The sequence below is a fragment of the Camponotus vicinus genome, unplaced genomic scaffold (assembly GCF_025532165.1).
Source record: "Camponotus vicinus isolate PSW18456_S1 unplaced genomic scaffold, iyCamVici1.0 SCAF_6, whole genome shotgun sequence".
Classification (NCBI taxonomy): domain Eukaryota; kingdom Metazoa; phylum Arthropoda; class Insecta; order Hymenoptera; family Formicidae; genus Camponotus; species Camponotus vicinus.
The window spans coordinates 12757982-12775375 of NW_028141978.1; the positions used below are offsets into that span (position 1 = coordinate 12757982).

Genomic DNA, 17394 nt, shown 5'->3' on the forward strand with positions numbered 1-17394 from the left:
AACCGAGAAATGACTCATGATGTACAATATGTATGCATATGTGTATTCAATGTCCCGATAAATATGAATCGCGACGCAGGCAAGTCTTATCTTCAGAAAAAATCTCAAGTATTTTTCATTTTCCTCTCTATCGCGTAAAAGATTTCTCCGATAGAAATCTGAAAAATGTCAGAAATGAAGAAATACTACATATTTACTTCATTCACTTGAAGTTCTTTAGAAGAAGCGAGATCCAATACTTTCTCTATAGTTCGTATTATTATAATTATTATATTTGCACACACATGTACATACATATATATTGTATGCGTATGCGAGTACGTCTGTTTCTCAAAAAATTTTAAATTTCCTAGCATTCCTTTATATTTTTCTTGGAAAAATAGCTATAGAAATTTTATATTGTGACGAAAGAAATTCTTATAGGATACATGTTAAACGTATGCGCTTTCACATATACAGGGTGTCAGGGCAATCTCTTCCTCAAAAAAAAGCTTACCTCGAGAGCTTTTCAAAACACTGTAATAAAGTATTTTTTTATCGAGTACTTTTCGAGTTATGAGGCTTGAAATAATCTCTTAATTTTCTCTTAATTTTCTCTGAATAATCTCTTAAGAAAAAATATGTAATTTGCAATTAACAATTATATATTTTTTTTTTCGAAATAATTATGTGTTTTCTTTACACCAATTGATTCCTCTCATTATTTTGTACATAAAAGTATTAAGGTAAGATAATCGAAAAATGAATATTTCACTAGATATTTCATGGTTTATGTAAAAATTAAGACATTATTTCAAGTCTCATAGCTCGAAAATTTTATTATAGTGTTTTGAAAAGCTCTCGAGGTAAGCTACAAGAGCCTTTTTTTAGATTGCCCTGTATACACGGTAATCTTTCAAGAATGTGTCTTATTTACATCATTCATGTATTTAAAAAAATAGTTTGCTATATTTTATATAATGTGAGTTATACGCATATTATATATTATTCAACTGAAAGCATCGTATTAATAGAAGCAGAGTATAAAATACATTTGTGTGTAATTGTTACCTGTAACACATATTATTCAACGACAACATTAACCATGACAATAAGGACAGTAGATATTCTTAATCCGATAAGGACATTCTAGGATACGTGTCGACCTTACGCGGATCATTGCGATGATTCTACTGATTTCAATTCACATCATGTTTTACATCTCCCCTCGCGTTCTTCTACGTTACATTAGAATTAAATTTCGCATCAAAATCTTGCTACCTTAAATGTCTTAATTTCTTCTTTTTACCGGTAAAGGTTAAATCGCTAAATAAAAAATCTTTTCGTTGTAACAGAACTTTCCTGGATCAAAACAGATCCGGGCAATGATGCGAATCTACTCCGCACGCTATTGCAATTTCTCTAAATTTATTACGTCATTTTCAGTCGTCGCGATTGCTCGCATCCGTACGAGCTTAAATCTTTACCGGATGTCTCCTCCGTCACTTCGTTTTCGCTCTCATTTATGCTTATGACTAACTCCTTTCTCTTCTTTCCCCTTCCTCTACGTATGGTAAGTGACTCTCTCGCGACTGCTTAAATGCCTGAAGCAATACATACTTGGAAGAGTGATATAAGCGCCGCGTGCGCATCAATCAAAAGATACAACGAAAAAAACGGAACGATACACCTGTAGAACGATACACTTTTAAAACGACAGCACATCTACAAAAGATATCTGTCTTTCTCTCCGCGCGATGATCCATCTTCTTGTCTAAGAAGACACTCCCTCTCCTTCTTGTCTAACTAAGCAGACGTTGATGCTCGTGATGTTTCGCACGTAAGTACTTTCACGAGAAATGACGTTAAAGAAATTCCGGATCCCACTGGTTCCGGCCTCGTCACACATTGTTTCGAATATGCGCATCGTGTACTCTATTAATATGACTATGGCTATTTTTAATCCGGGCAACGTCATTGCCTCGCTATGAGAAGCGCGCCGGAGATTGGGAAAGTCCAGAGAGTTACTTGATTGAGAATCGAGAGGCTCGGAGGAAAGATATGACGTAGCCAGAGAGAATAGGGTCAAAAGAGATCTTGAGGTTTTTTTTCTTTCCTTATGTCTACGCGCTCAAATGTGAAATAATCATACGTGTTGCAGTATTACGTATGTAGATATAGGTTCATATATAATTATACGTCCCTTTTTTTTTCTCTAGCATAATCTCTGTTCGTATGCAAAAGAAAAAAATAAAAGGAAATTAAAAATTAATTAAAAAAAGATTTTAATATAAATTTATATTTAATTAATATTATATATATATAATTTAATGAAATATATAAAATTTATATATTTAAATAAAATATATGTAATTATATATGGGCAATTTTTTATTTTTTTTAAATTTTATTTTCTCTAAAAAAATACAGAAATAAGAAATTAATTAAAAAAAGATTTTAATATAAATTTATATACAATTAATGTTATATATATAATTTAATAAAATATATAAAATTTATATATTTAAATAAAATACATGTAATTATATATGGGCAATTTTTTATTTTCTTTAAATTTTATTTTCTCTAAAAAATACAGAAGTAAAATTCTTCCAATTATTATTCTTCTTATTTTCTTATACATATGAATAAAGAGATCCAATTATATAACTTGCGTTGTGTTCCGCGAATCATATAAGTGTATATAATTATATATAATATTGCTTATCGCAGAGATATATTTGATACATTTAATCATTCTTTATCATCGCGCTTAATCAATTTTCACACGAGAATCTAATTCTGTTACTTGTGTGCGCACACCTCGAGTTTAATACCAAAAAATTCCACGGGTTATCACACCGTGACCTGACACTAATGTGATGGGAAAAATACGATGATTATTAGCGCATTTAGTTATAAATACAAAATTATCTTCCTTTTTTCACTATTTTGAAGTCACGCCAGTGACTTATAAGCTCGTGTTCAGGGGAACACCATCTATACATTTTAACGTTGAAAGAACAACGTTGAATATAAATCATCGCGTGAAAAGGCAAAATTATACATTTATAACTACAATTTGTCATTTAACGCTCCGATGATTAATTGATAAGTTGTAATTTTGCTCTGGAAATCTCAGATCATATAAACGTCCATTAAATCTCCGATTTTTATCTTGTAAGAAACTTATTTTCTTTTTTAATTAATAATCGACGTGTTAATAACTGGCTCTCGCGAGTCCATAATAGATTCCGCTGCGAACCGGATCGAGGAACGTGTTTTTGCTTGAACGATAGAATCATCTAACTTCCAAGTGGGGAAAATGCGAAGAAGGGACGAGAGTACCATAACGCAATAGGAAATCTTGTTACTGTTGAACTAAAAAGTATTACGTCATACACGATGTATGCATTATTGACCACGAGATCTTACGAATATATTTAATTTTTACGTCATTTTTGATAACACATGGTACAATAGCTCGAATTAATTACCCAGTTGTAAATTATGCAAATCTTTTCCCCAAATAGTTATATTCTGAGTTATATTCCTGAAGAAAAAAGTTCATACATAATCAAATATAACATATATAAGAATTAAAAGAAAATAATTTATACATAATTAGAAGGATAATTTGAATATAAATTTACATTTATATATTATAGTGATTTATTCTCCAAATTTCATTTTCTCTAAAAAAATACAAAAATAATTTTTCTAATTATTCTTTTTATTAATTTTCTTGTATGAATAAAGAATTATTCTTTTTATTAATTTTCTTGTATGAATAAAGATTATAAAAGAGGAAGAGAAGATATATGGACATATATATAATTATATTACATATTAAATATATATTTTTTTAATTATATATATATTTTTTTTTTAATTATACGTGGATTTTTTCCGAGTTGGGATAAAATAAAGTGGACAACTATCCTATTATTACAGATTCTCGGCATTGAAACTAAACGTACTAAATCATCCGGTAACTGCATTAATATGTTAGTCCCGATTTAAGTATTTCATTACCATTAACAAATGGCACAATGACATTCTTCTCTTTCGAGACGCAAAACGGAATCGTTTAGCAATGAGACTTCTTGTTAAGGCGGATATCGCCTTTAATAAATTAAATGCATTTTTTCTCCGATCTTAAAATATTTCTAGAGTTTCTAGTATTCTTAATAGTAAACAAATGACAAAATTACTATGCAAGAGAATAATAAAACGATCGCGAAAACGTCGCAAATTTCTTATCGTAATTATGATAATTCGAATCAGACACGTCTTCGACACGTTCTTGTTTATATTTGTCTTAATTATCTCTACATGCTGTGCTCACTCATCACTCACATGCGAGTGCGTCTTCCTCGTAATGTGCAATACAACGAGATTTATTGTAACGTCTGTGTGAGAATGGTATAATAGTTAATACATAGTTAAGAGAGAGATAGAAGGAGAGATTCCTCGTTTGATTAATTGAATTTAATTAATACTACGACGGCGAGCCAAATATGGTAAAGTTCATACGCTTATCAACGACGCGAGACAAAAAATGTAGATGAGAAATAGATGCGAATATATGTGCAATGTGTCTCCTTCATTGATTGTAGATAAAATATCGATCGTATTAATTTTTTTTACAACGGAGATACCGTACAAATTAACAGCAATGCGTGCAAAAACGAATCTATATATTTCTTTCACCTTTTATCATCTGTTGCATCAAGCGTTGCATCGATTGTTCCACGTCTCTTATGATATACGTGATATTTTCAGTGCTATACATCGACGCAGAATTGCGCTTCTTTTCTTAAAATACGCTACGGAAATAAATAACACAGCGCATCGCTGTACAAAATATTAATAAACATTGAACGCCTAGAATTGTAGAAGAGAGATAAAGCCATTTTATCATTAAATTAATCAGATTCCGAACACATAATGTACGTGTAATGAATTTTTTTATCTTCCTCTCCTCTCTCTTACTTTAATTTATGTGTCATTCACATATGACAGTTAATTTATTACAAATATCTTCGATTAGAGATCGTTTATCGGTGAACGACAGAAATTTCTTCCTGATGGATTTTCCATTATCATATATACGTTTATTCTAATAGTGGATTTAAATTTGTATACAATTACGATTAAAATAATACTCCAATAATTCTGTCTTTTTTTAACTTATTCAAATAATCATTATTCAAATAATTATTAATCTTATGATGAATTTGTTATTAAATGGAATGAATGTAAATTGTGTAGATATGAGGGCATCTACATTTCTGATTTCAACAAGCTACGCCTATGTCCACCCTTTAAACAAACCTCCCCCCTTCCCCGAGTGCCGAAACGATGTTTCACATCTTTTATTAAGCGTTTCTTCGAATTTCGCTGCATAAGGTATGACGGCTTCACGCGCAACTATTCGAAAGATCTTCTGTTTGCTAAACAGTTCCAAACATTATATGTGTTTTTGCTACCGAAATATCAAGTTATAAATTCGATCAAAAATTTGCGACATACGTGATTAAACGCGCGTATAATATAATGTGTGTATCATCATGTTGGCCACGTAATATATCAATGTGTCATATAAACTAAAATAAGAGAGGAAAAAGGAAGATGAAAAAATACAAAAATATTATATTTAGCCTTATAAAAAGATTATGTATATCCACAATATAACATGACACAACAATAACATGCAAAAAAATCTGATATGAGAAAATTAATAATTCATTATATCTCACAAAGTACTCGACATCTCTTAATCTTATCGATAGATTTCCTGCCAAATTTTCAGTTTATTTTTCTTCAACGAAAATATTGATATGCTAATAGTTCTCAAATTATATGCAATTAAAAACAGAGTTACTTGTGAATTAAATTTGGGAAACAAATAAGTAATTATATTGTAGTCTACAATCAATTTTTCTAGAATTTATCTAGATTTTTTTGGGGTTTGTAAGATTTAATTGTAAAGATGCATATTGTCAAAAATTGTTAACTTTTATTGATATTTCACCGATATTTTATTGATATTTGCATTGGTGACATAGTTGAAATTATTTCTATTAAGTGACCTTGAAGTAAATATCGATTAGTTATTTTATTAAAAAATAAAAAAATTTTTATTGATATTTCACCGATATTTTATTGATATTTGCATTGGTGACATAGTTGAAATTATTTCTATTAAGTGACCTTGAAGTAAATATCGATTAGTTATTTTATTAAAAAATAAAAAAATTATAGAAAATAAAATTATAGATATAATAAAATTAAAATAAGTATAGTAAAATCATGAAAAAAAATTATTAATTCAGAAGAAGGGGAATTAGCATTTTGTAGTGAAATTAATCAGGTATTAATTTTTAATAAAAGATTAAAATCTTTACAAATAGAGTTTAAATCTATTGCACTTTTTCTGCCATATTAAAAATTTAATTAATATTAATTGAAATTTAAAATTATATATATAAATAAATTATATGTAAAAATTATATATAATTGATTGATCACCGAGCAAAATTTTAAATTGGCCAAAAAATCTGTATAAAATTAAAATAAGTGAATTATGGTATATTGTGTATATATTTTTTATAATTTTATTGCATAAAATAATCACACATCATTTTATGAAAATGAATAGAAAACTTGTTATAAAAACGTATGTTGTATATTTGTTATAATTTTTTGACGCTAAAAGATTTTTGACTAAAATGTTATACTTGTCAGCAATTTATGCCGAAAATAATCTAGATCGCATGCGAGTCAATATTATCTTGCCTACATTATCTTGCAGATGTGTTTACGAGAATTTGGACAAAGTACAGATTGAAGTCGCAGGTGGCAACGACTGAGTGATTTCTTTCTGTTCCATTGACATTGGAAACGAACCACTTACTCATTGCAACATGAAAAAAGAAAGACAGCGGCGGTAGAGTAGACTACAAAGTGATACGAGAAAAGATCTTTTGTATGATAATCTCGATTCAACTGATATTTCAAATAGTTATAATCAATAACTCAGTTATTTATTTTTAATATACACAAGATTCTTTCTCTATTAAAAAAAATTAATTCTTTTTTCTTTTCAATTGGATTCCCTCTTATAATTGAATCTTGATTAGAAATAATTCCACTTGACGTTGTTGTTTTCATTTAAAGACGTACCTTAAAATCCTCGATAGTCGGTTTCTATCGGAAAATAAATTATAAAAGATATCTTGGTTTTTTTATATACATATATAAAAAATGCTAAATTAAAAATAAATATGGAAAAAATAGATTTTCGATAAGTTTTTCTATTCAAATCGATTTCTAGGAAGTTAATATCAGAATGAGATATAATATCAGAGGGATCTTATTTTTATATATGGATGAAAGTTCAATAAGATTAATTGAAATAGCGCGTACAATACTCTTGATACTTATCGAATTTCCACGGCTAAGGATTTCTATAGCTTCTATGAAATCGCAGATATATCCTGTGATATTAAATACTATTATAATAAATTTGAGTGCAATTTATGATGAATCATTAACGCTTCGCGTGAAATATTTGGCGCCTCTTAATCGATTTTAGCGTGAAATATATCAACCCACGCACACTGTGTTTCGATAATCAGTCGTCAACGCGCTTAATAAGTATCAATTTGTGCGTCACCCATTAGTATTTGCGATTCAAACGCGATAAATTGATAAAGTAACGTATGGCGATCTACTATTAAATTTGAAAAGTAGAATAAAACGGATGTTGCATAATTGCCGTAGCAGCTATCTCTCCCGGGGCTTTCTGCGTTTCATCGTGATAATATTCAGAAATTCCGAGTACAAATCTATACGTGACTTGATAATTTGATGACGTATAACTATCTATCAATGATGTAAAATTGCACAGATTTTATGATTCTTACATCAAGTTTCGCTTGGAGAAAAATTCCTGCTGCTAAAATACCCCACAATTTATCTCTCATCTCTAATTAATATTCACACAAGTGTTCTGCATAGTTTCTTTTTGACGAACGTATTGCATAATATGTCTCGATAATATGTCTCGTGTGTACAAAGGCATTACGCAAATCATGGTCGAAGTACATAATATATCGTTTCAATAGTTGGTAGATATGCATAATCGAGAGCGAGATATGAAAATGTGTAATATTAACGCGGCGGATTAAAAATAGATCGGTAGTCATCGAAAGTAGTCAAAGTTGATAACCGCGAGTCTGCAAACAGATTTCGAGAGATTACGAATAAATCATCGCACAAGTCGCTTGTCACAGTGTTCCCAGTATCTAAGAGGTATTTCCCTACGTAACATAGTTTGCGTCAACTGCAATATGCGCAAGAGTATGTATATGAAACAAGCTGGCGTAAAAAGTCGCTTTGAAGCTACCACGATCTTCGATGAGGATATTCAAATATCTTTCGTAATTTCATTGTAAATTCTAATTTCAAATTTTATTTAATTTTACATATGTATATAATTTTTATTTAATTTATTTACTATTCTAAATTTCAAATTTTATTTAATCTTATATATGTATATAATTTTTATTTAATTTATTTATTATTTTAAATTTCAAATTTTATTTAATTTTATATATGTATATAATTTTTATTGGTTATAAAATTAATTTAGAATTTTAATGGCAAGATGCAACAAAATTTTCATTCAACTCAAAATCTTATTTTTGTAGCAGATTATCAGTATTTTTAACCAGGTAAAATGAAATCTTTTTTCATAATGTTAAACAAATGTCAACAATGCCCACCCACGTATGAACAGTTCTTCGTTGTTGCTTAAAATAATTCACGTACTATTAACATTATAATTGCATGAGGAGTGTTTTTTTTTTGTAAGAGATGTTTACTCCGCTTTGTGTTTTTGAGATAGATACGTTTTTTTTAACTTCTCGATAATTTTTTCGCTGTATTTATCGGCTTTTATTTTGACGATATTTAAGTATCAAATTTTTATTTTTGCCTCGTTCATACTATTACAAAGTTGCAAAAAATCGCGATAAGTAGACGTATCGGAAAAATACTCCTCGTACAATGATATCATATCGATAATCATTCATTTTTTTTTGGCACGTGATTATCATGCATCTGTATGTTTCCCAAATTATACAATTTGTTTGATTATACATGTACAAAAAATGCATGTGTTTTTGGACAAATAAACATTCTTAAGACGCGAATTATAACAACAACGCGCGAGAAAGAGAGAGAGAGAGAAAGAGATAAAGCGGGTGATATTGCAATTACGAAAATGACGACGATAGTAGCGTTAATTTTATTCAGTGTCGTTATTTGCGTCTCGCGATAAGATTCTAAATCTAGAAACACGGAAAAGAAAGTATTATAAAATAAACAGTTTAATGAATGAAAGTCTATTAAAAAAATTAACACAATTTCACAGATCTTATTAAGACGCATTGCACTAGGATTCCTAACAATTGTTCCTTTTTACGAGGTAGCCTTGTTGCTTTTATTAATCCTCCATCACTCATCCTCGTGTGTGTGTCGTTGAAAAAATATTGCGCCGTCGAGAATAACAGAGAAGAAGCGTCATGTCTCTTCAGAAAGCTATAACGGATCCTGAAGGCAGGACCTTTGTCCTCGCGATCGCTCGCGATGTCGAGACATGACGCAGAATCGCGTAGGATAAACTAATTTGTATAATTACACAAAGAAAGTAATTAAAGTTTTTTTTAAGTACACGGTATCGTAATTAGTTTCAAAGTGCTCGAGATATCGCTCCGAGTCTGTTGGGTAATCATAAGTCTGGCAATTTTAAGAACGCAAAGGAACATTCTGAGAGATTCGAAAGGTATATACGTCACATCGATATTGTGGTCGATCGAAAGAGAGGAATCTGTCAAAAAACGGATGTAATTTTAAGACACGTTAAATATATTCAAGTATGACACGTAAAGAGATACAATTGTGCTACAGGAGAATTATTCGGAGAATTATTCGCAGAACTGGAGAAAAGGATTTGAAGTGCAGGTATCGCGCATAAAAAGCGAGAGGGTGGATCCGCGCTAATAAAGTGGGGGCGATCTAGTCGTAGCGACTAGAGGGGTGGGGATAGGGAGGGTATATATGCTCGATGCGGCCGAGAGTAACTACAGTTCACCAGAAGACAAAAGCGACGTAAGAGAAAGAAATCGCGGAAAAAAATTGAGTTGGAAATTAGTGAAAAAAAAAGAGAGAGAAAAAGTTATTAAGGAGAACTCTTGAGGGAAATCGCGCGTAAAAGAAGAGGAGAGAGAAAGTGTGTGACAAGATCGTGATCCGGCGATCAGCTGCGCGGTAGTTCTTCTTTTCCGTTATTTAAATTGACTGTAGTGGGTGCCAAGATGAATTTTTCGATCAGCGCGACGATCCTGTGCGTCCTAGTTGTAGCATTGCTGTCGGAAACGGCATACATCGGTCCACCCGAATTTCATCTTAGGTATGGATTTTAAAGAGACCAAGTCAGATTTCGAAAGAAAAATCGCGATCTTTAAACGATCTCCCTTTGGAAGAATTCGCGCTTTTTAAGACGTGGTGAGGCAACTTGCGAAGTTATTGCGACACACCGGTTTCTCCTCTCGTTGCGAATTCATTGCAATGGGCTCTTAAATCGGCGATTGCTTTTATCTTATTAATATATTATTAATATTTTTATTATTTGGAATTTATTATACCATTGTTTTCTCCATTAATGATCCGTTACTTTTATCGTCGAACTAAACTCAATTTATTTCAAATAATATTGTAAGGTTAAAAATAAGAGATATTAATATTAATATTAAGACTTAAAGATAATATAAATAATTAAGTATAAACATACATAATAATGTTAAATAATATTATATATATATATTTAAAAAAATATATATATATTATATTATAAATTAATATTTATTAATAAAATTTATTAATGAAATTTATTAATGAAATTTATTATAACTTAATATTTATTATTAATATTTTAAATAATAGAATATAATTTTAAATGCTATTATTAGATGATGTAATGTGCTATCTAATATGTGAAATATGTAATTTTATCTAGATATCAAGTAATGATAACGCAATTCAAATAATCTTCTCACATGAAGCGGAAGATTTTTCTCTTTTCTAAAACTTCCATGCAATGATAATGAACAGAACTGAAGCTTTGTCGCTCGTAAGATTAGCATGGTTATTAAAGCGATGAATCTTCCGCCACGTATCGAGATTAAAATTATCGCCGATTATAATCGATTGTTGGCGATTTAGGGAAGAATTTGCATGAAATAAATTCTGAAGAGAATTACGCGTGCTCTCTTTTTTTCTCTAGTTGGTGATCTCCATGAGAATATTTGAGAATATTTGATTAATTGGTAACGGGTTTCGATTTGTTGCAGTCGGTACAGACGCCTTTCTGATCAGAGGCTCGCCGAGCTCGAGACGTTCATGGGGCTGCAAAATGTGAAGGGTGTCGTGGTTCCCGTAGCATTCGGAAAAATCGACCCAGCTGTCGTGTAAGTCCACCTTCCATCTTATGTCGCTATAATTGATATAATCCAGTTTATCAATTTTTTTTCAACTATAATCCTTCATATACACATATAATTAATTACACACACACACATATATTTATATATATATAATACTTAGACATTTGTATTAATATTTTATTAATAATTATAATATTATTATATTAATGTTATATATATTAAGATAATAATATTACAATAATATTATATAATTATTATAGTGATATATATTAGTATTAATACACACACATGTATATTTATATATAAATTTCCCTAAGTGTTTTAAAAAGATAATATGTACATTGATGATATTAGAATTTAAATTGTGCGCTTGATTCATCTTTTTATCATTGTTTTACACATTGCTAACAGATGCATATACAATTAAAAACGATAATTGCGAAAAAACTAATCATAAAATTATAATAAATGATATCTCTTTTTTAACCAATTGCATAAATTTCATTATGCATGGATATGCGAAACTGCTACTATTGTGAACGATATGCTAAAGTAATTATTAAAAATATATCATTATTTATTTAACTTTGCCTTCATTCATTATTTAAATATTTTATAAACAGTGTGTCTAAGATTCTTGAAAGACTCAAATATAGTTATATATAATTCTTCTAACAAAATGAATAGGCAAAATATTATATTTGAAACAATGTATGCCATTGTCGAGGATTTCATTGACTGCGTTATATAATACGTTTTTTTTTTATTTCTTTGAAGCTTTTAATATCGTCTACATTTATTTTAGCTAAAGAGCATTGAATTAAAAAAGATAGGAAAAAATAGCGGACGATTTAAAAATAATTGCGCGTAATCTGACATATCGAGAAACTAATGCAAGGAAAATAAAGAACGCTTTTAATATGCTTAAAGAAATATTTTCAAGATGAATCATATAAAACAATGCATAATATAAATAGAATACATATAAGAGGATTTTTTAAGAATAATTTTAATACTCTTATCCCTATTCTGACGATATCGACATACGCTCGTTATTGATCTTGTATAAAAAGAACTGAAAGAGAGAAGAGGAAGATGAAGCATTTTCGAATACAAATTGCGCGAGAGCGCATGCAACGGCGTCTACTGAATAACATACGAGTATAACTGCATCGAGACAACCGGTGAAGAAAAAACGAAGATGGTACCCCTAATTAGGTTACTCCACGTTGAATGTTCCGTGAATAAATTTCTATTCAAATGTGTTCTCTGAAAAGGCCCCGACCTCACGTAATCGGATGTGACTGTTTTCACGAGTAAATTAGTCGACGCCAACACACCGTCTTACATTGTAATTAACGGAATGTGAACATCGAGTAATTCTACTATTCCTCAATTAATAAGTGGATTAGTTCTTTGCATTAATTCTTCCCCTCCTCTCGCTCTCGTATATCTTCCGTGGATCATTGAAATGTAATGTATATCTTCCGTGGATCATTGAAATGTAATGTATGTTGTAGCGCGTTCGCGTAAGTGATAGCATAAGTAAGTGGATGTAAGGAAGAACGTATCAAATATGTAAAGTAATTCAAGTATCGTATGACGTAATGCATGCTTTTCCAAGGAAATTTTAGACTAATATATTTCGGAGGAAATTTAGATATGAATAAATGAAGAATAAAATATTTTTCGATTTTTTCCAACTTTAACGCGGGAATAATAATAGGCGGGAAAAAATTGTGACACTCGAAACTTAGAGATATACATCTGTATCGATGATATTCCTCCCGCTAGTTATTCGGTAATAGAGATATCACGTTTTTTCGCGTTTCATCGACGACGACATTATCAGGAAAGCAATTGATTAAGCCTCAATAAACAAATTACGCGTCATAATTTGCATGATTCATAGCGTTTATTTGCTAGAGATAAAGTCGGATCTGGATAGATTCTCAGCGATTGCGTGACTATTGCATAAAAAGGCGTCATCTTTTCTCTTCTTTCAGCACACGAGCGTCCAGCGTGATCATCTCGAATGTTTGCTTCTTTAAAAAGTTAAAAAAATAATGTCAAATTTTTGAGATACACACATATCATCAAGCTTCAATTTAAATGCAAATTATTGCGTTTTATATATTTAAATTGTCGATCAAGTTTGAACATAATTCTATTATTGTTTCCAGAGGACGTAAACGAAGATCCATCACGGAATCAATTCTGGACCAATTGAATCGAATTCGTTCCTTACCTCGGGTAAGATATTACACATGTGATGTATTAACGCGTGCATGCCCTCTTGTTTCGCGAAGTTATTCGCTAAATTATATTAAAAAATTATATTAAAAAATAAATTAAATTATATAAATTATAAAAATTATATTAAAAGATAAATTAAAAAATTATATTAAAAAATATTAATTCGCTAAATTATATTAAAAATAATCATATTAAATTCTAATAATTTTTATGAAGCGAGAATCGTTTACGCTGTGTTTATATGCTTAATTTCTGCGACAAATATTTTATATACGGAAAGTGTATCATATATAAAGCGTCGCGCGATGCAAATTTCGTATCTATGGCTATTCCTCCTCGACCGATCATTTGTCATGTGTCTGCTCGAGCGATAGTTTTACGACGAGAAAAGATAGACCGAGCCGCCTGCTGTGAAACCTAATGAACTTTAGAGTGTAATTAACGATTTTGCCGACACACGTGATGTCTTCGAGATGCAACCCAAATGATATTCCAGTTCTCTTGGTCGATTTATCTGCCCTTATCGTTTAATTCTCGTCAAGTAATCAGCGATCGGTGAACAGCCACTGCTTCGTGACATTCAACAGGTAGCTACGCGTATAGCGGCTCGATGATGTAATAGCATGTAGCTTGAATACATTAGCGAGAATTGCCGTCGCGGATCTCAAAATCGAGACTAATTTCATTTCCGTTTATTCTAATTGCAGAAGGAGGATCCGCGGGAGGAAGAGAAACTATCGGTTGATTTGATTCAGAAGTTCGGCGTCGCTCAAGAATAAGTTAGAAGCCGAGGGGAGAAAAAGGCGAAAGCGAGGAGAAGGAGAGGGAAAGAGGAAGTAGAGCAATTAAAAGGGATATACACACTAACATACACACACACACACACATACGCATTTAATTGATCTCTCAGCCGTGATTCGTCGACAACGCATTACTACGGACCAGTTTCCGTCCGAGCTTTCGGTTCCTTTTACGGACTTTTGACGCCTGAAGAAATGAAAATAATTAACTCTCAACAAGAGCAGAAATTACTCGCGTAACGTGTGTAAATGGACCAGATGACAACAGCGGGAGATGACGAGAGTGTGTACGGCAAAAAAAATTACCGTGCAAAGTATCCACGGTATCCATGGGGTGACGGCGCGTGATCGTGTCTCCGGACTGCGTTCCTTATTTAAGTATTTGAGAAGAGACTTAACGAGAACAGTATTTTACATGTGAATATATCGTCTCAGTATTCGCGACAATGTGCGTAATTTCTAAGGTACATTTTCTCGATGAGGCAGTAAATCTCTTTAGATTTGATTTACACGATCGCGTTAATCGTTTTATTAGAGACGCTCAGATTAATAATTAATTTTTTTCGTAATTTCGTAAGAATGTGCAATATCTCCATTTTTAATCCATCTTTCCCCCGACCGCATCGGCTGTTTGATCGGCCGCTATGTTTACTATTATGACGCGAGCCGCTTAGATCGCGTAATTTCTCGTGAGAAAGCGCAATGTCATTCCAACTGGCTTTTCTCGATTGCGCCAGTTTCTTTCGTGTGATTTGTCGATTACTCACGATGACATTGAGAGACTTGAAAAGAAACATCTGTCGTTTGACTTTTCTAAAAACGCAGAATCTTATAAATTTTGATCGTCGATTCATTAAATTTGACCACTTTCAATTATTCTCTATCTAATGATAAAATAAAGCTAAAGCAAAAAAATGAATTTTATTAATAACATGACCATAACGTATCGATTTATTTTTCTAGAATACAAGAAGATATCGTCAGATTTGTTATAGTATAATTTACTATCATGATAGCATTTACCGTGAAAATATCATAAATTTTCTTTAAGGTATTTATCAGAGGAAATTAATCGTTAATTTTACAAATTTACTTATTTTAGTAAATCTCTCTTCGATTAATGCAATAGTTTTTCCAGACATTCATTTACAAAATTACGTTCATTGTGCTTTTAGCAAACGAATCTATATCGCTGATATAATATTTCTTCTGTTATAACGCGCGAATTATTTTGTATCTTATTATTAAAGATATTTATAATAATTATTATAAAAGACCAAAATTAATATTAATAGTGGATTTTGACACTTTTTTCGCTCGCCCTTTTACGCATGCGAGCGGCATGTATTGCATTCCGGGCTCGACCATATTTTCTTATTTAGTCTTTTTTAGATTCTTCCTCAGTTCTTTTTTTCTTTTTTTTTATGTTGATGTAAAAAATGAGAATTTATGTCGGACAAGAAAAAACATATCTATATTATTTATCGATGGGATTAATCGCAGATGCGACCATGTATTGAGCAATGACACAAAGTGTTTGTGACATGAAATTATCTCTTGGGAAATGATTAACTTCCTGGGCGAGTTTTATTCGTTTTATTAGTTTTTAATTTAAAGAAATTATTTTAGTATTAATTGGACTCGCGCACGCGTCTCATGAGTCTACGTTCCTTACCTATTGCTATTTATAAAACTTAATATTTATTTGTAAGGAAAAGATATTAAAACCGGCACATATGTAGTTTTTGGACTTTAGTTGGAAATTAAATGAAGAAATGTCTATCCGTAGATATTTATTAACTTTCTATAGAATTGTATTGCAGTTTCGACAATTTTATTTCTTTTTTGAGTTAATGTTCTTCTTTGAGAGCAAACGAAAATTTCCAGACAACACATGTCTCTAAAAAAATGTCTAAAAAATGACTTAAAGACGTCTTTTAGATGTTCTTAAGAGGCCTTTTTGTTCTCAAAATAGACATATTCTCATTAAAAGACCATAGGAATAAAATTGAAAAAGACAAAAATAAAACAGATTTAGAATTTTATAATTTTATTATTGCAAAAAAAAAGATATTGTATTATTTTTGGATTATATAATTTGATAAAGGAAAACGAGGGAAAAAGAAGGGAAAGGAAGGAAGAAATTGTCAAACTTTGAGAATTCTGCAATACAAATCGATTTAGCGATATAAATAAGCAACAAGTTAAATAGATCAAATTCTCACAAGAGGCAGCATTTAATTGCTAAAAAATAAAAGTCCGCGGCTTTGAGAGATCTATGTCGGTTTGGATATCTTTTTCCTCTCTTTATGTGTATATTTATTTATTATGACTTATTTATTTATTTATATATTTATTTATTTATTTACATTCTTTTCATATTTGATGTGCAGAGGTGACCACACAAGTCATTAACTACAAATTAATTATAGAAGATTCTCATAGTATCACACATGTATACACAAGCACCGACATTTTCATTTTCTTTCTCATCTATTAATCACGTTGTCGGATTATTTTGAACAAACATGTATATGCAATTGTGAACGCAATAAAAAGAAATAATCCATTACTTGTGCAATTTATTCTTTTCTCTTATTCGTTTTTACAGAATCAAGTTCACTTCGTGAACGGAATATCGTTTGGGTATCATGATTGTTATAATAAAAAACTTTAAAACAATCCTCCCATCTTGGAAAATCTTTTCTTTTTGCGATATCGACTGATTATGCGTTGTGATTATTTTGTACAGATAAGGATTTGTAATTGAAAAATTGCATAGTTTGATAATTAAAACTGGGGGAATACAGCGTGTGAACAGCTTTATTCCTCCGATGCAAGCGTAA

The 17394-nt window shown here is 30.8% G+C and overlaps 2 protein-coding genes across 2 annotated transcripts in view; one reads left to right on the top strand and one right to left on the bottom strand.

The window, feature by feature from the left end:
- Window positions 1–1761, bottom strand: part of LOC145972624 (putative fatty acyl-CoA reductase CG5065) — a 40706-nt gene extending 38945 nt beyond the window's left edge. Inside the window, exon 1 of the mRNA XM_083101357.1 lies at window positions 1600–1761. The gene's annotated coding sequence lies outside the window, so the exon portion shown is untranslated. The remainder of the gene's footprint in view (window positions 1–1599) is intronic.
- An 8386-nt stretch (window positions 1762–10147) lies between these two features.
- Window positions 10148–17120, top strand: LOC145972625 (uncharacterized). The gene is made up of 4 exons (XM_083101359.1): window positions 10148–10459; window positions 11400–11516; window positions 13676–13745; window positions 14456–17120. The coding sequence occupies exons 1-4, from the start codon at window positions 10365–10367 to the stop codon at window positions 14525–14527; spliced, it is 354 nt and encodes a 117-aa protein (XP_082957485.1). The 5' UTR covers window positions 10148–10364; the 3' UTR covers window positions 14528–17120.
- The last annotated feature ends 274 nt before the right edge of the window (window positions 17121–17394 follow it).

What these genes read in the sequence shown, in the direction of transcription:
- LOC145972625 (XM_083101359.1), top strand. Translation starts at nt 10,365, where the DNA reads ATGAATTTTTCGATCAGCGCGACGATCCTGTGCGTCCTAGTTGTAGCA. An exon ending in AAAATCGACCCAGCTGTCGT is followed by an intron (nt 11,517 to 13,675) that starts GTAAGTCCACCT and finishes TATTGTTTCCAG; the next exon opens with AGGACGTAAACGAAGATCCA. An exon ending in GAATTCGTTCCTTACCTCGG is followed by an intron (nt 13,746 to 14,455) that starts GTAAGATATTAC and finishes TTCTAATTGCAG; the next exon opens with AAGGAGGATCCGCGGGAGGA.